Here is a 19,878-nt window from a genome sequence, read left to right as displayed (position 1 = left end):
CAAGGTTCTTAACGGTTGAATTGTCGCTGCTCCATTTCAGCGTTTGGGTCCCTCCCTCTGTGTCCTACCTGTAAACCCTGATGCCTCATTGTGTCGCCATTAGTATCACATCGACGTGCCATTATATATGCTCCACAGGGCCATTCAATCATATAATTGCAGTATGTATTTTTGCTCGGACGGAGCCTTCGGATGGGTCGCCACGCAGGCTGTGGAGTGCCTTTTGCTGGGTTATTACCACAGCGCTCCCCAGTCCAATCCCAAAGCTGACAAAACGCTCATTAAACAGGAGGCTTGGGGGCTGTGGTGGAGCACAGCCGTTAGTCTGTAGTTAGTTTAACATAATGTAGTAGCTGGCCACTATTTACATACAGGGAGATGGAAGTGGCGGCTGAATCATGCTAGCCCCCTTCTCAGCGCATACGCACGCGTACACGCATCAGCATCCGCACGCACGCACACAGGAATAAATACAGGCACAAATATACATGCACGAGCAACATAAAACAGCAAATGGGCCTGTTTGCGCACACACACACACACACACACACACACACGCACACGCAGACGCACACGACCGCACACACACACACAGGCATACACACAGGAATACAGGCACAAATATACATAAAACAGAAAATGGGACTGTGCACACACCTAGACACAAGCGCAACCACATTGGATATCGGATTTGACCGTCTATAGCCCAGGGTGCTGCTATGCTGTTGTGTTTGTATGTTTTATTGTCAGGAAATGTCTCATCGCTGCAGAAGCAGCCCTCTGGGACTCTGGCACTAGCTCCTGCTCCCTGTGCTGCTAACGCTCTGGGTATTATTAATGTGTTGTCCCTCCAGCGTCACTGGAGTCCAACAGATGTGTTTATCCCCACCTAACAAAACCTAACATCAAACTGCTTCACTCAGAGTCTAGTTAACCAGTTTGATGTCTAAGACAATCAGGGTCGGACGGATAAGGCATTTATTCATGCAACAGAAAGATATGTTTGAGGCGGATGGGTGAATGCATTAATGAAAAGAAAAAGCAAAGATAACAGGATTTGAACCTATCGAAATAAAAGCTTTTAGTTGTATAATTAACTCACATGGTCGACATGCGCAAGGTTTCAAAGCCATCGGGTAAGTATTCCTGTTTTAACTCATTTGTTCAAATTAGCAACTCCACATTTCAACGTCTATTTGGGCCAATAAATAACTGTCCAACATATTCACTGACAGCGCTATTGTTCTGCGAGTTATATCTGGTTTACAGCGGTTTCCTCGATAGGCGTTTCCCTAACTGAAAGCCCTGTGGTTTATTGACGTTGAATGATGAGTAAACCCTGCAAAGGAGGTTTAACTGTGAATGTACTCCCCGCATCCTCTCAACAAAACACCAGGAATTGGACTTTGGGAAGGGCATGTCAAGAACTATTGACAGCAAAGAGTGATGGGCCGAAACATTTTATTTTACTGCATCTGAAGGAAGGTGTATACATACAATATAATAGCCCAGGTTGGGGAAAAAAGGAACAGAACTCTGTAAACAAATATGGTACACAGAACAACAATAATGTAGTAACCATTTCTACATCTAATAAATAATAATAATAATTCATTTTATTTGTTGAGCACTCTTCATTCTAAGCAGAATCTCAGAGTGCTAAAGGACAGAAGGACGGTTTAAGAAAATGTATACATTTTTTTAAAAAATGTTTTAGGCCAGTCTTAAAACAGTCTAGTGTCTGTGTTGCCCTTAAGTGGTCCGGGAGGCTGTTCCACAGTCGAGGGGCTGCTGCGGCGAAGGCCCGGTCGCCCATGGTGCGTAGCCTGGTGTTTGGGATCTGCAGGGACAGACTGTTATTGGATCTGAGGGGGCGGGTTGATGTTTGGGGAGTGATGAGTTCTTGCAGGTAAGGGGGGGCATGACCGTTTATGCATTGATGGGTGAGTAGGGGGAATTTGTAGTCAACGCGGGATGAGACAAGGAGCCAGCGGGATGAGCCAAGGAGCCAATTTTACACAGTTTAGTGAGTGTAAAATTGGGGTTATGTGGTTGTATTTCCTGACTCTCATCAGGATCCTGGCAGCGCTGTTCTGGATGTACTGCAGCTTTTGGATGTTCCTGCCAGTGATCCCAGTGAACAGTGAATTGCAGTAGTCCAGTCTTGAGGAGATGAAGGCGTGGACGAGCTTCTCAGCATCTGGCAGGGTTAAAGTGGGGCGGAGCTTGGCGATGTTTTTGAGATGGTAGAAGGAGATTTTGCACAGATGCTTTATATGCTTTATCTGACTCCTGCTCATTTGGAAATATCGAACCCAATTGCCCTAATCAACCTGGTTGTAGTGGTTTGGTGACCCTCCCGTAGGGGTTCAGATCACCTGGGGCTTAAGCTCCCCCTGAAAAAGGTTAAGCCCCCTTAAAGGCCCTCTTCCTAAAACTATTTTCTTTCCATCTTGTGATGGAAATTATTAATATAATTTTCGATTTTTGCACAGGAGGATCTTTTGTAATTGTGCTTGCTAATTGTGCGTGCTGGCTACATCGTCCGACAGCTCCCACAGCTCTCACACCTTTCAGAGCTTTGAGAAGAAGAAAAGCAGGAGATGGCGTTATCTTTCTTTATTCAAGTACAAATGGCAGTGTGATATTGGACTGTATTAATGAGAATAATGGCATAGACCTGAGTCACTGAATAGATCGGTTTGTTCGTCTTTGATGTGTGGATGGATACCGGGGATGATTGGAACTGTCAGCTGTTCACGGGTCATAGGTTTAATTGATCGGAGAGATGGAAACAGCAACGTACAGCAGTAACTTTACCTGGGTTTCTGAATCTCTATTTCGCCCTTTCTCACTCCTTCCATTGTTCTAATTTACTTTCTTATTCATCCCGCCCCCTCCTCTCTTCTCCAAACCTTTTCACCCCCCCCCACCTCGATCTCCCCATCCCTCCTTCCTGTCAAACCCTCCCCTCCTCCCTCCATACATCCCTAACCCTCCTCTTCATCAACCCATACTCCACCCTCCCTTTTCTCTGTCCGACCCCTTAACCCCCTCCATCTCTTCTTCTCCCACGCACCCATCCTCTCCCTCTCCCTCTCCCCCCCCCCCCACCCATCCTCCCTCTCTCCCTCTCCCCCCCACCCACCCTACCTTCCTCCCTCTCTCCCTCGATCCATCCATCTCTCCATTGATCCGCCACCCGGACGCTCCTCTGCTCTCCCGCACACTCACCCACCTCCATCCCTCACCCCATCCCTCACCCTTCCCTCCCTCCAGGACCGCGCCCCCTCCCCCAGCCCCCGGCGGACGGCCACCACCACCCTGACGGTGGACGTGCTGGACGGGGACGACATGGGGCCGATGTTCCTGCCCTGCACCCTGGTGGGCCACACCCGCGACTGCAGCCCCCTCACCTACCGGGCCAACGTCCTGGAGCTCACCCACCCCGTACGTGGTTTGGTGAGCAGGGAAACGTGTGAATGTTAGTTTGTGTGTGTGTGTGTGTGTGTGTGTGTGTGTGTGTTTGTGTGTGCGGGTAAGCGAGAGAGTTTGTGTCTGTGTGTGTGATTGGAACTGTGTGTGAAATAGACAGAAATTGTGTCTTTTTTTTGTGCGAATGTGTATGTGTCTGTGCGTGTGTTTGGATCTCTCTGTGAAAGAGAAAGAAATTTGTCTTTGTGTGTGCGCATGTATATGTGTATGTAAGAGTGTGTGAGAGACAGGGGTAGGAAAATGTGCTTGTTTACATCTATATTTGTGTGCTTGGGTGTGTGTGTGTGTGTGGGGGGGGGAGAGGCAGAGAGAGCTGATGTCTGTGCTTGTTTGTTTAGAACTGTGTGTGCGAAAGAGACAGAAATTGTGTCTTTGTATCTGCGCATGTGTCTGTCTGTGTGTGTGTGTGTGTGTGTGTGTGTGTGTGTGAGAGAGAAAGAGAAGGAAAATTTGCTTGTTTACATCTATATTTGCATACTTGTGGTCGAAAATGTGTGGGTGTGTACATGTCTGTGTACGTTTTGTCAGTGTATTTGTGTGTGTGAATGCGGAGGAACAGAACGGCCTTGCTAACCCCTGACCCCCCCCGTATCCTATTATCAAGTCGTTACTTTAAAGATCAGCATCTCGTCTCTCGTCTCCACATGTATGTTGTGGTACCGGCCTTAATCTATGAAACGCACGTACAGCGTGCTTCAGCGGTTCACAACTCAGCCCCAATTGTGTGATACGCAAATGAAGAATGCACACATACATACACACACACACACACACCCACACACATCCAAGAATACCCAAAGATGCAAACAAGCACACTTTCTCGCTCACACACACACACACACAGACACAGACACAGACACAGAAACACACACACACACACACACACACACACACACACACACACACACACACACACACACACACAGGTAAATCTCCTTTAAACCTCGAGGGTTTGAGTTGGAGTAAGCGGCGTGTGCTAAGCAGTGTATGGTTTATGACGGAGGCACAGATGGCCCCACCCTGACCCAGCCATGCACCTGGAGGGGGAGATGATGGTGGTGGTCTGTGAGCAGAGATTGCTAATCCAATTAGATTCTCTGATGCTATGGAGTGTGCGGTGTGCCGCCCCATGCTGCAGGGCCACATATACCGCCTCTTTCCTCTGCAAAACGTCCTTGAACAACGCACTACCTTCCCCCCTGCTTCTCTAGTGCTCGTGGACCCCAGTGCGCAATAAAAGAGCACACGTGTGAACACTACAGCTGACCCTGATCCATACCCTTTAAATGGCGCTATTCACACGACTCCGACCCCATATTGCTCTTTATGGTGTGTTTGTGTGTTTTTGGGTGGATGCTTTAACCCAGTGTCTTGCAACATTGCATGTTGATGGATGACCCTGGTGGGATTTGAATCCATTAACATGGCGGTGTTGAGGCCACACTCTGGCTGTGTCCCAATTCATAGGACGCATCCTTCGTAGACCGCGTCCTTCGAAGGATGCAGCCTTCGTAGACCGCAAAGGACACTCCGAAGGCCGAAGAAATGGGACGGTCTAGCCTACGGAGCATTTCCGGTTTACGTAACAAACCGTTACCGCCCTTTATCTTGCGTGACCACGGGCTGCTCCTGTCAAGGAGCAGTTAAGTTAAACCGGACAGCGCGAAAAGAAGAACTAAGAAACCAACAACAATTAATATTGATCGTTATGTTTTTGTATAAACTAGTTTTATAATAATTGTTGTAAATAGTCACATGAATGTTTGTTGTCAATAGTTTTATTGCTGTATATATGTTTTATAAGTTATATACGAATACATTAGTCAATACAAAAAAGTTAGTTAGGGTTTTAATAAATAGTTAATCAAAAAAGTTAGTTAAATAGTTAGTTAAATAAGTTAGCTTCAATAAATATGTAAATAATAATAAACAATGTGTTAAATATAACAGAACATAAGTTATTTGTCCACCAAACGCTCAAATTGAGAAAAACCCATCCATTCTTTCCCTTCTCTCCTCTGCCTCCCTTTGTAGCCTCATGTCCTCTTTTATTAACTGGAACATTTACATTTTGCATTTAAATTTAGGGCATTTAGCAGACGCTTTTATCCAAAGCGACTTACAATAAGTACATTTGTCATAAGAAGTGCATCAATATATCGCTGTCGGTACAGAAAGGATGTGCAAGTACCACAATTGGCTAATCAATTCCCCGTGTTACAGCCATGATAGCAGCTACTGCAGTTGTTACACAGTTAAGTACTGACTATAATACAATACAATGCAATACAATACAATACAACACAGTGTACAATGGTGGCCAGAAGGGGGAGGGTGGCTATGCAGAGTCGAGGTGGACTCTGAACAGGTGAGTCTTGAATCCTTTTCGGAAGATGGTGAGCGACTCTTGAACATGTCTTCCTCTCTGTCCCTCTTTCTTGACCTTGGCCCTCGCTGTCTTTCCTCCTCCTGACCTGTACTTGGCCCTGGTGTGTTCTCAGGGATGGAGGCAATTAGGACAGGGGGGTTGGTGGAATGCCTCTGTCCCAATACCTCATCCATGAGGACCAACCAGGGCCAAGTTGCAGCAGTGGGTTTCCCACCTACCCCCTCTCCTGACCCTGGATACTTGCAATCCTAAAGCAGAGGAAATCAATCATGGCTGTTAACAACAACAGCAGTATCAAAACAAATTTCAGCATGGTTTCACCCCGGTGAACAGCTGATCGTTCTCCCCCCTCTATAGAATAAATCGAGCAGTATGCTGCTGGCTCCCTAATCCAAAACCAAATGTTGGTTATTTTGCTATTTAAGATGCTTTTGTTTGGTAGTGTAAAGCAAAACTAATTCTAAGTTAACCGTGTACTCAATCCCAACGTCTGTAACGTTACGGTCTGAAAACCAGGGTCCACAACCTGTGTTCGCGTTGGTCGATTAATCTAACGTTACAGAATAGCAAATTATCTATATAATCGCCACAATTTCGGTAAATATAACCATTTTGACCTCTTACATTTGAAACTATAGGGCTTAACGGGTGTTCTTAGTTAACGTTACAGCGTCACTAACTGGAACGTTACCTTACTTATATTGCCTATTACTTTAATGAAAAAAGTTTTAAGGGCCCTTGTTTTTTTTAACATTTGTATCGTTAAATACTCCAGTGACTAGAAACCAAATACTTACATTTAAATGCAAAACTTAGATCGCCATTCTCCGCCAACTCCATTGATTCATTGAGTGCGCAATGAATCTTGGGAAGGATACGTTGGGCCGTGAAGGATCTTGGGGTACGTTGGGCCGTGAAGGATACAGCCGATGCATCCTTCAAATCCGGGAAAAGAAGGCTGCATTCGTAGGCCGCATTTGAAGGACCCTTGGAATTGGGACAGCACTTGGCGCGTGGCTCTGACGCAATCGGCGTCGACGCATCCTTCGAATGCAGCCTTCGAAGGATGCGTCCTAGGATTGGGACACAGCCTCTGTCAGCTGGGCTACGCCTGGCCAGCAACTATGAAGGTATTATTGTAGCAAAAGTCTTTAGCACCTGTAACTGCAGAATTTGAATGCGTACACTAAAGTCACAGTCAATTTGAAGTCGTATATATTTATTTTGCATGTGTACTCTAAAGTCACAAATGTGTAACAGTACATTTGTAGTCGTAAAAATATATATATATTTTTTTTATACCATTGTAAACACAAAATAGGGTCTACGAGTACGCTAATCTGTGTTACAGGTGCACAAATCCTTTTGCTACAATTATTGCAGCGCAGTTGGTGCAAAACACATTCGCACACCCGTGTTTCAGAATCTGAGAACATGCCCAAAAGGTGTGCATTCGTAAACCCAAATTTGAACAAATACATCAGAAGTTGCACATCTGTGAACGCTATGTTAATTCAGCATTTTAATGAGCGAGCACAAAACCATTTTACAACTGCTCGAATCTGCTCCTGCAAGTCTCAGCTGTGGGTTTTTTGCAGGTTGTTTTGCAACACCCCTAGGTGGTAAATGTGTAGCAAAAGTATTCGTATCCGTAGATGACAGAGCGTCCGTGAGCGGGACAAAATAGTCCCGCCCATAATTTCCTAATCCAATGAAAATCGCCGGCAGGGATGCATTTCTCAAATTACACTGGGACCCACTGCGTGCCAGTCATGGAGCTATAAAGATCGCAGCATACCCAGCGCGGGATAGGCCTACGTTTCTTTCTGGAGAAGTGAAGAGGGCGTCCTACTGAACGGAGATGGGTATCCTACATTATGTTAAATGAAATGATTTAGTTCAAGTGAATTGAATTCCCTCCAAAGTATTGCATTAACATGCCGCAAATGTCCTTGAATGTATTTTAATGGTCGCCATAATAACATAAATTCAGAAATGTTAATGCAATACTTTGGGGAGAATTCACTTAGTCATTTCATTTTACATAATGTAGGATACCCACCTCCGTTCAGTAGGACGCCCTCTTCACTTCTCCAGAAAGAAACGTACCCGCGCTGAGAATGCTGCGATCTTTATAGCTCCATGGCTGGCACGCGATGGGTCCCAGTCAGGGACGGCTGGTATAAATGGGCTAACAGGGCTAAGCCCTCTTACAGTGAAAATAAAAAAAATATTATTAAAAACGTACAACATATTGTTTTAAATGTTGGTAGAACCTAAAGGAGCAACAGCCCCAAAAAGTGACCCAGGATATATATATCTTCGTTTTTTTCCTGTGAATGGGCTAAATGTATTCAGCCCAAGCGCAGTAGCGTAAGCTTCCATTGACGTTTGATTGACATATGCCCTGACACGCCCCCTTCATATGCTTCCCATTTGGGCTAAATTAGTTTAGCCCAAAGGCTGACCTAGCACAGTAGCTACAGTACATTGACCTTCGACTAATCACAGCACAGTCAGTAGCGCAAGTGCAGTATGGCGGGCGTTAGCATGAAAATTAGTGAAGTGGATTATTTACTTTCTAATCGGTTTTCTTTAATGTCTTTGGAGGAAAAATTGGAAGTGAAAAGATTGGGGACACATCAACCAAACGATGCACAGATTTACTGCCAGGAGTGCGGTCAGAATATGGCCTGTAATAGTGCATTTGTAAGCGGGTCAACTACGTTTCGTATCGAAACATTTAAAAAGCTGTTCTAAATAACCCAACATGACGTGACAAGTGTGTAGAGATAGTGGCCCCTCTCCAAGCTGCATTTCAGCGACAGGCAGTAACAATAAGGTTCTCTAAGGAATCGGAAATGATCTCATTTAATGTTGCATACAACATTGCCAAAGAGGAGTTGCCATTCTCAATTTAAATCCGAAATTATTCTCATGAAGAGAAATGGATTAAACATCAACCCGACGTATAGCAATGAGATGGCATGTGCACAATTCATTGCAGTAGGCCTAATGGGCGACACCTTAAAGCAAAAGACAGCTGCGGACGTCGGAAACGCCACATAGGCCTACATGTCCTTCATGATTGACGGCGACACAGACGTCTCTACCAAAGAGTGTGTGATCGTCTACAGCCGCATTTTGCGCAAAGGGAGACCAGTCAACATTTTAATTGCGTAATACTTTAAGCACAAAAAATGTTTTATTTTGCTTAATGGTTTAGTTCGAAATGTTCAATTTCAGCTCAGTGAAGCACTTTAAACACCTTATTTTTCTTCTATTTATAATTGTGCTTCAAATAAAGACATGCCTTTCTCTACACCTTAATCTTGTTTAAAAATCATTCACATTATATGAAAGTTATGAACAGAGATATAAAGGTGACCTCATGGCGTCTGGAGCCCTGTGAAGTATTGATAAATGTAATGCATTCTTTAGCCCACCCACCCGAAATCACCACCAGCCGTCACTGTAATTTGAGAAATGCATCCCTGCCGGCGATTTTCATTGGATTAGGAAATTATTATATTATCTGACTATTTTGTCCCGCTCACGGACGCTCTGTCATCTACGGATACGAATACTTTTGCTACACATTTACCACCTAGGGGTGTTGCAAAACAACCTGCAAAAAACCCCACAGCTGAGACTTGCAGGAGCAGATTCGAGCAGTTGTAAAATGGTTTTGTGCTCGCTCATTAAAATGCTGAATTAACATAGCATTCACAGATGTGCAACTTCTGATGCATTTGTTCAAATTTGGGTTTACGAATGCACACCTTTTGGGCATGTTCTCAGATTATGAAACACGGGTGTGCGAATGTGTTTTGCACCAACTGCGCTGCAATAATTGTAGAAAAAGGATTTGTGCACCTGTAACACAGATTAGAGTACTCGTAGACCCTATTTTGTGTTTACAATGGTATAAAAAATATATATATTTACAAATGTACTGTTACACATTTGTGACTTTAGAGTACACATGCAAAATAAATATATCCAACTTCAAATTTACTGTGACTTTAGTGTACGCATTCAATTTCTGCAGTTACAGGTGCTAAAGACTTTTGCTACAATAATACCTTCATAAGCAACCTTCCATATACAGGTGTTTATGTGAGGTCCCGTCGCTTATGTCTCCCTGAAAATAACCGTAGCTAGTTAGAACATTGTCTCCTCCCCAGAGCTCTGGTTTGATTGTAGCGATGCATAAACTCTGAAGGTAACTTATAAGAGTGGAAATTAAGAAATTATTGAGTGTGTAGCGTAGGCGGCATGTGACTCAGGAGGTAGAGCGGGTTGAATGGGAACCGGAAGGTTCCTAGTTCCCTGAGAAAGACGCCTCACCCTGACTGCTTCTGACGAGCTGACTGTCGCCTTGCAGGGCTGACATCGCCGTCTGTGTGCATGAATGAGTGAATGGTAGGCAATATTGGAAAGCGACTTTAGTGGCTACTGGTTATTAAAGCGCTATATACAGTAAATGCAGTTCATTTACCATTTAATAAGGGTGGAGATGAAAAGAGATGTGCATATAGATGTGTATATGTCATTACAGTTGCTGAGTGTTCATCAGACGAACGGGAAGAAGACCAGCTCTGAACTTCCAGATGATTGCTCTTTAGCTCTATTCTCTCTCTCTCTCTCTTTCTCTCTCTCTCTCTCTCTCTCCCTCTCTCAGGCTCCCTCTGTGTTCTGTCTTTATCTCTTGCTCTTCAACTCCCTCCATCTTGTTCTCTCGTTCTCGCCCTCTCCTTCTTGTTCTCTATCTTGTTCGCTCCTGCCCTCCCCCTCCCCTCTACTACAAATTGTTCCGTTATTCTTCAAGTACATACGCATGCATGCTCATACACACACAGGCACACAACCGTACATGCACACCAGCTCGCGCACACGTGCCATATGTCTCTGTCCACTGGTCCTTAAACAGAGGACAGGTGGACAGAGAGAGAGAGAGGGCTGTCACATATACTGCCATATTATCCTTAAGAAAAAAAATATTCAAATGAAGCTATAACCTTTTTTTAAATGAAGTACAACAGCCATGAGCGCTGAAGGCACACATGTACAAAGGATGTCCCGACCCATTCTGTGTTTCTGGAGCAACTTACTTACTGTTTTCTTCACGGCTGACTTAGGAACCGCCCAGCGGTATCATTGTTGTCCTGATCTGTTTGATATTGTAGATGGTTGATTGTCGTCTGTCACTGAGTCTAGTGCTGCCTGACCAGTCCAGGGCACTCTTGAAAATTAGATTTTTTTAATCCCAATTCCCTGTTAGATAAGTATTTAACTATTTTTATAAGCCTCCCACGTTACCCCTTGCCTCGCAGACCCACCTTGGAGAGTAGAGAACTGTTGGGTTGGATTAGTATTGGACCCCAGACTTTCCTTGGTACTGAAACAGGTACTCCTTTGAACCGCGTACCCCATTCAAACATGTTGGGGGTCCCGCTGTCCTCCAGGCGTCCGTCTTCTGTCAGGGGAGGCGGTGGGTTTGTATTAGTGCTGTGCTCAATGGGGTGGGTTGTGTGTGAAGGAATAGAAACAGTGTCAAAGTCTCCATGGAGTGTGTTTGATGATTGTGTTATGGAGACTGGCTCCTCCTCCTCCTCCTCCTCCTCCTCCTCCTCCTCCTCCTCCTCTTCCTCCCCCTCCTCCCCTCCTTTGTTCCTCGCCTGTGGCCGCCCAGCTGGGATCTCCATCAGAGACACACTCACTCTGACCTCCTCAATACATGTGGGACGCTGGGGACATTGCATGATGCCATGGTTCTCTTTCTTTCTTACTTTCTGTCTTTCTTTTTTTATATTCTTCTGTATGTCTCTTTCTTTCTATTTCTCTTTCTTTCTTTATCATTTTGTCTCTTTAATTTCTTGCCGTCTGTCTGGCTCTACTCCATTCCCTCTCTGGCTTTCATTCTATCTTTCTATCTTTTTATCTTTTCTTTCATTCTATCTTAAAGGGGACTTATTATACCACCAGGTGTGAGTGTGAATAGCCTTACAAGCCGTTTCGAAAATCTGCCTAATATGACATCACTAGTGGGTGTGTCCACCTAGATCTGTGCTGGATAGATCTATCTACCAGCCTACCCAGTGGACTGAAGTAAACATTGCTCATCTATCCAGCACAGATCTAGGTGGACACACCCACTAGTGATGTCATATTAGGCAGATTTTCGAAACGGCTTGTAAGGCTAATCACACTCACACCTGGTGGTATAATAAGTCCCCTTTAATTTAAGTCTTTCTTTCATTCATTAATTTGTTCTTTCTTTCTTTCTTTCTTTCTTTCTTTCTTTCTTTCTTTCTTTCTTTCTTTCTTTCTTTCTATCTTTTCTTTCATTCTATCTATCTTTCTTTCTTTCTTTTCATTCATTCATTTGTTCTACCTTTCATCATTCTTTCCTTGTTTCCTATGCGTTGGGTTCTGCCTTGACTTCATGGTGTTTTTCAGACTGTTTGAGGCCCTTAATCTGTGCTTGGTGAATGCGAAAGCAGAGGGGGGGAGTCTAGCTGCGGTCGGTGGTGTTGAAGTCGCAGAAAAACATCTTGTTACAGCGGCCCAGCTGTGTGCTTCTGCTTTCTGCTGGAACAGAGCACAGCATGTTTATTAAGATGCAATCAGCCATGGTGGTTAGGGCACCGAGGGCTGGTGGCTGGCTTTCCTCCCTTGCTTTGTCTATCGGTCCGTCTTTCTCTTGCCCACACTTTCCTTCTCTCTGTCTCTCTGCCTGTCTATATCTGTTTCTCTCTCTCTCTCTCTCTCTCTCTCTCTCTCTCTCTCTCTCTCTCTCTCTCTGGAGGACAGCTGTCATCATGCCTTACCAGGGAAGACTTCCAGAGAATGTGGACGGCTGTAGGCATGTGTGAGCATCCACAATAAGGTCTCTTTCTCTATCCCTCCCTCGCTCTCTCTCTCTCCCTCTCGACCTCACAGCAAACGCCTCTGACATGGCCAAGAAGGGGTAAAGCCATTTTCTGGCGTAATTGTACAGGCAGGAAGATGCCAGTGTTAAATTTAGAACCATTGTTCACAATAAGAATAGAGGACATTGTAGCAGCACAGTTCCATTCCTCCAAGCAAACCAGCTGCCTGCATCCACTCCCGTTAAGTAAGCAGCAACTTTACTCCAACGTCACAGTGAATGTAGATGAATATCATTAATGAGCGGATGGCAGGAAGTAATAAAGGGAGTGGTAGTGGAGCAGTGTTACGGTGGGACACCAAATCACATCCAGGACTACAGGAGGGTTCCTCATGTCTCTGGCTGCATCGAAGGTGCATCATGCCAAGAGTGAATCAACGTTTCTGTGCGACGCCATTTATCAAACTCGTGCGAGTAACGTAAATTAAAGATTTGGTGTGAGCACGGCTTTACTGTTCTCATAGAGGTTTCATCAGTCCTTATACAAATCCAGAATAAATACGCTTACAAATGGTGAACACGACATTTAAAGAAGGTTCGAAGGTATGAGCTTCCTTAGGGCACGGCCAGTGCTGTCATTTTTGTTGGATTCCTTGTTCTTTTTGACATGAGAACGACATTCTCACATATGACATGAGACGAAGAATTTGGATTCCTTGTTCTTCTGTCTGTGACATGGCCAGCTTGACTGTGACTCTTGAGCTGAGATCTCGCTGTCCTGCCTCTGAAGAGCTACCTGAGGCTCGGTGATCTGTTTTCAGTGGACTTAGTTAAAAAGCCAGTGAACTGTTTAAGCTGAAATTCGATCACAAAAATGTCCCTCTGACGTTTCACTCAATGTGTGTTGCTGCCCAGACACGCCTCCACACATCACTCAGACGTCACTAAAGGACACCGCCTGCATTCCCTTCAGAGTGGAACATCCAAACAGTGTTCTTGGGGATAACAGCAATAACAGCTAAACACCCCTTATTAGCTAAATGAGGAGCTTATTTCAGTGGCAGTGATAAAATGTCATATTTTGACGATCATATAGACTTATTACCATGGTTAAAATAAACATGTTTTCTGGGTTCACTGGCTCTTTAATGAACAAATAGAGAGAGAGATTAGGAGAGGGAGATAGAAAGATAGAAAGGGAGGAATGGGGCTAGAGAAATGGAAGAGAGAGTCCAGTCAAGTCCAATTTATGTTTTTCAGACACATTTAAAATAAACTCACGTCGACCAAAGGGCTCTACAGCTCAGAGCAGGCAAGAGAATTCCCAATGAGACTAAAAGCAAAAACACCCGAATACGCATCCATACACATAGCACATAGGTACACAGGTACAAATCGAGAAATTATAGGTATAGGCACAGTCAAACCACATTAGGAGATTCCAATGGCCGAAGAATAAAAGTATGCTTTGTGCCATGGAACCAAAGGAATCAGTAGACGGGGCGAGAAAGATGAAAGGGCAAGGTTGGCCACAGAAATGGGATAGAAAGAGAAATGGGGAAAAATTAGGGTGAGTTGTGAGGAGATGGGAAGAAAGAGGGCAAGGGAGGGAGGGTAAGCATGGTATAGAGAGAGGGAGAGAGGTGTGATACTGTGATCCCATAATGTAGTATCCTTGCTTTGCCAGGCTATCTTGCAAGGTATTTCTTGTCTCTATATTAAGCGCGACTGGGCTTTTGGTGAATATGTGATAAAAGATATGGCTCACCATGCAATTATATGAAAGAATTTAAATGAGCTGCGCATCTGCGATCGCCAGTCAAATTGCAAACTGCAATTAGTCTGGAACCTCTCCATGCATTTTCGATTTCCAAGGGGTGTCACCAATGGAAGCAGACCAAATTGTCTCTGGGCGCAATTGGACGGCCTACAACTAATCATACCAATGGAACGTGTAACGCAGTGTTGAGTGATGATTTTTTGGTTCTTTTAACAGACAACCTTTTTGCAGCAGAGACATCTTTCTCCTGAACAAAAGCTTTAGCTTTTCGTATAACACTCGGAATACGAGTGCAATCAACCCATCTTTGGATCCCAGAATATTGTTTGCTAACAATTCCCCAATTCTTTGCTTGCCTCCCTCTCATGGTTGTGCGTGGGTTGTGTTGCATTTACAAAACCCACGTTGGATTGATTCGATAAACTCCCAACTAAACCTTGCATGTCATCCCAATCCCCTCCCTCCCCTTCCGTCTACCGACCCTCCCTCGCACGCTGTCGAGTAAAGCAAGAGGATGCAGAGGTAGGCGGCAGACGAATGTGTTCGGCCGTTAGGGGTGTAAATGAAATTCCACCTCAGTGCCGCTCACGCTACTAATGAAACCCTTCTTCAAACTAGGAGAGATTCACCCGCTTGCGGGGGGAAGATATACACTTCCAAGATCTCTGTGATTTACACCTAGAGCAAGAGGGCGGGAGGGAGGGAGGGAGGGAGGGAGGGAGGGAGGGAGGGAGGGAGAGGTAGTAATGGGGAGAGGGGGTGAGGAAGGGACGGAGGAGGCAGGCAAAGAGAGGGAACGGGAGGTGGAGGAAAGTAGGAACCGAGAGCGATCACAGGAGAGCTGGAAAAGTAATATGAAAGTAGCGAGTAGGCAGGATGTTAATTACACTTCTTTTCCGCATTAAGCTGTTTATACTACTGGATATTAAAGCCCACATACATGGTTTGTCATTCGGAATACATATGCACGATTTGTTGCAGTACATCTTATATATTTCTTACATCTTATCTATTCATTGCACAGGCTTTTATCCAATCTGTATCTTCTCATCAAAACATAATTTGTTTTCTAATTGCGTCTGTTTCCATGGTGATCTATCCCATATCTGCAGGAGAGGGTTAACCCAGTCAACGTGACTCCACCCATCCAGGCCGTGGACCAAGACCGGAACATCCAGCCTCCTTCTGATAGGCCGGGAATCCTGTACTCAATCCTCATTGGTAGGTTGAAAAATGAAAGGACGAAAACTGAATTAAATTATATTATTCCCACGTACAACTCTTAATCAGATTAGATCCCACCATAAATCAAAATCACTTTCAAAATAAAGCTTACTCCGGCTGGTTGCTGGCAACCGCCTACCCTGGCTTACTCCACTATATACAGTGTCCCCTATCTGCCCCTTGATGACTGTCTCTGTAGTCACGTTCTCCCCCCCACCCAACTTCAGCATGTGAGGTGAGCGTCCACTGGGAAAGGCAGTGATATCAAACACGGGAGAAATGTCCGCTACACTATTACACTCACCGTTCTACAATTTGATGCTTCAGAACTTCTATAAAGCCCGGAGTCGTTGGCCAATCACATTCCTCCCTAGCAAAGCACTCGTAGCCGTCAATCACTTGCAGACTGACACCACTGCTGTTGGGAGGAACTCCCTTCTAACAACATATTAAGGAGAGGGGGGGGGAGTGAGAGGGAGAGGTGGGGTTGAGTGATGTGGTGGGGGAGAGCAGAAGGTGGGAGAAGAAGAGAGGCGACGTGGAGAGGTCGACTGACAGTGATAGGGAGGGGGGATGACGAGAGAGATGGAGGTGATCATTTAGTTATTTTCTTCCTGTTTCATTCATTAATTTGTCATTCATTCAAGCAATGTTCACATGTTGGCTGTGTGTGTGTGTGTGTGTGTGCATGTGCATGTGGGTGCGCGCGTGTGGGTGTGTGCGTGCACGTGTTTGTGTGTATGTGTGTGTGTGTGTGCGTGTGCATATCTGTGTGTGTGTGTGTGTGTGCTTGAGTGTTTGTATGTGTGTGTGTGTGTAGGTAAGCCAGAGTCGTATGTGGAGTACTTCAGTCTGAACAGCACCACAGCAGAGCTCGTGCTGCTTAACCCAATCGACAGAGAACTGCACCGCAGGTTCGACCTGGTCATTAAGGTGAGTGTGGGAGTGTGTGTTTGGTGTCTAAGTGTGTGTTTCTGTGTGTGTGGGTGTGTGTGTGTATGTGTGTTTCTGTGTGTGTGTCCGTATATCTGGTGCATCTTTGCGTGTATCATTGAAAAAGTTCTTTGTTATTTTTCTTTTGTTTAATTTTTTATCTGCTTTGGCAAATTGTAAATGTTAATTTCCCATGCCAATAAAGCTCCTCTGGATTGATTTCAATGGAGGGTTCCATCAAACAATTATCTCGCCAAACAGTAAATCAGACAGAATAATAGCAACATAACATTTCTTCAAACCGTTAAGCTAATGGTGCACTCTCCTGACAATAAATGTACCAAATTCTTACTCTGCAGTACCCCTATTAAAGCTCAAATAAAGACAGAATGCTCAAAGTTGCACAATTTCTTATTATATATTTCAAAGTTCCCAAACGCTAAGCTTATATCGTAGCACATGCTCTTACTAGCAGAAATTGGCACAACCAGAGTCGACACAGGTGTACTCTTCTTGATTAGAGCTTGAGGCTGCTAATAGCATTAGCTCTATAAGTTATGTGTTGCACTGCTAAAGGCATCCCCGGGAAAGGGCAATCTGGTGTGTGCGTGCGTGTGCGTGTACATGTGTGTGTGTGCGTGTGTGTTTTTTTATGTGTTTGTCAGATAGATGTGAATATCTGTGGCGGCTTTGTTTGTGCGTGCGTGGGTGTATTTGTATGATAATGATGAGGTAATGTTTTTGCTCTTTAACTTAAACAAGGAATGAAGGAATTAAGGAAGACAGGGAGGGAGAGAGGGAGAGTTGGGAAAAGGCCGGAAGAAAATAATAACATATTGAACCCAGCCGGGCATACAGACAGACAGAGAGAGACAATGAGATAGAGTTAGACAAATATAGATACTGGCAGGTAGACAGACAGACAGGCAGGCAGGCAGGCAGGCAGGCAGGCAGGCAGGCAGACAGACAGACAGACAGACAGACAGACAGACAGACAGACTCCTGCAAATGGACAAGGAGTCAGACAAGGTCGCCCATGTTTACATCCGTCAATCACAGCAAAGTTACCAAACTTCTCCCGAAGTCGCCCAACTTCCTCACCTTCCGGCCGACTGGATGTTCATATAAAGGTCTGTCTTCATCCTGACAAGCACTCACAGTGCCGCGTTGGAACTGTAATGTACTGTACAGCTACAAAGTCCTCACACCCCAACGTAACTGTCAAAGATCACCTTCACAGTGTCGTTCATTATCCCTCACCTCTGTCTTTCTCTCTCTCTCTCTCTTCCTCTTCCACTATCCAAATCCCCCTGTATCTCTTCCGTCTCGTCAACTGTCTCCCCTTTCTCACCCAATATATCCTCCCTCTATCTCTCCCTCCCTCCATCAATAATCCTCTCTCTCTCTCTCTACCCCAATATATCCTCTCTCTCTCTCTCTCTCTCTCTCTCTCTCTCTCTCTCTCTCTCTCTCTCTCTCTCTCTCTCTCTCTCTCTCTCTCTCTCTCCCAATATATCCTCCATCTCTCTCTCTCTCCCTAAATCCCTCCCTCCATCAATTTCCCTCTCTCTTTCTCCTTCAATATATCCTGCCTCTCCATCTCCCTCCTTCCCTCACTTTCCCTCTCTCTCTCTCTCTCTCTCTCTCTCTCTCTCTCTCTCTCTCTCTCTCTCTCTCTCTCTCTCTCTCTCCCTGCATCACTCCCTCCCTCCCCCATTCCCCTCACCCCTTCGCAGGCTGAACAGGACAATGGTCATCCTCTCCCGGCGTTCGCCAACCTCCAGATCGAGGTGTTGGACGAGAACAACCAGGCGCCGTACTTCCTGGAGACGGGGTACCATGGTTACGTCAGCGAGGCGTCCCCGGTGGGGGCGACGGTGGCGTTGGACCCGGGCCTCTCGGCGCCGCTGGCTCTGGTGGCGCTGGACAACGACGTCGAGGAGGTGTGTCCGCTATGATAGCGCTGTTATTTATAACTTACTTTTTCTTTAAGAATTATAAGAATTATACAACTTTACTTTCGCCGTCTATAGTTGGTCAATATGCAGCATTAAATCACTAACGGTGATTAGCTAACTTCTGCTGTAGTTGTCCATTTTAAATTATGACTAGCTGAAAAAAACGATAGTTACGATAGCTAACTGGCTGCAGTTAGTCAATTATAAATGATAAATGGCTAAAAATGATAGCTACGTTTGGTCAAAAACCAATGATAGCTAACTAACGATAAAATGCTGATGGTTGCTATGACAATAGAAAGCGATTGATAGCTGCAGTGGGTCAAAATAACAAAAAAAAACGCCTACAATTGGAGAATATTGTTTGGTATGACTTTTGTGATCCGATCATTCCTGACGCAACTAATCCGTAACATAGAGTTAGAAAGAACAGATGACGCTCCTATTGCAATCAGCAGAATTTTACCAGAAACTATTTTAAATATTTAGAGGGAACTGATCGCAGATCTGGTCACAGAGGTGTCGACGCAAATTCTGTGATTGTATCTGGCGGATCCGATCACAAAAGTAGGTGATCTGTGTGAGAAGGATACATTATTTCTTACTAGCTAGCAAATGTGTTAGCTGAAGCATTAAATATCTATATGGCTAACATGAATTTTGATATGCCTGTTTACATTATAGCTGGCGGTCAATGCTACACCTGTAGGTATTCGCTGAGTGGCGTGAAAACCTGTGTCACATATGCATTTTATGCTGATGATTTCAAATTGCATGGTGTTTGAGTGTTTTGTGTGTGGTGATTTTGGCTGATGCTGATGTTAAACATTCGTCAGAACGTTTAACATCAGACTGTGAAGAACTTACGTTTCTTCAGAGATGTCTATGTATTGTGTAGCAGAGATATTTGAGGTAAAACAGCCCAAAACACTTTGACATCGTTATTAAACCTCTGTTGTGATGTACAACGCACCTAAGATCCTATGAAACTGTATCTCACTGTAGCCTTAAACAAGTATCAGATGATAGTTTTATTCACATCAACTTCATTGACAGCAACTCAGGGGTTCTGTCTCAAACCCACTGCATATTACATTTTTTGCAATGTTCCTATGGCGAGAAGTCTATTATTTTGTAAGAGGCACACCGATTTTTGCTGGGCCAGCAGCCTCATAAATCCGGAATGCGCTTAGGCTCTGTGTGCTTGGTCCGTGGCCATGGTCTC

General features: G+C 44.8%; 1 protein-coding gene across 2 annotated transcripts in view; it reads left to right on the top strand.

Moving 5' to 3' along the window:
* LOC115530779 (protocadherin-15) overlaps window positions 1–19,878 on the top strand; it is a 227,544-nt gene that overhangs the window by 52,877 nt on the left and 154,789 nt on the right. For both annotated transcript variants that reach the window (XM_030339520.1, XM_030339518.1), the window contains exons 9-12: window positions 3,280–3,450; window positions 15,651–15,759; window positions 16,583–16,695; window positions 18,432–18,638. In XM_030339520.1, coding sequence (XP_030195380.1) covers window positions 3,280–3,450; window positions 15,651–15,759; window positions 16,583–16,695; window positions 18,432–18,638 — 600 coding nt within the window. The remainder of the gene's footprint in view (window positions 1–3,279; window positions 3,451–15,650; window positions 15,760–16,582; window positions 16,696–18,431; window positions 18,639–19,878) is intronic.

Source organism: Gadus morhua, chromosome 18 (genome assembly GCF_902167405.1).
Source record: "Gadus morhua chromosome 18, gadMor3.0, whole genome shotgun sequence".
Lineage (NCBI taxonomy): Eukaryota > Metazoa > Chordata > Actinopteri > Gadiformes > Gadidae > Gadus > Gadus morhua.
This window is presented reverse-complemented; position numbering and strand designations above follow the sequence as displayed.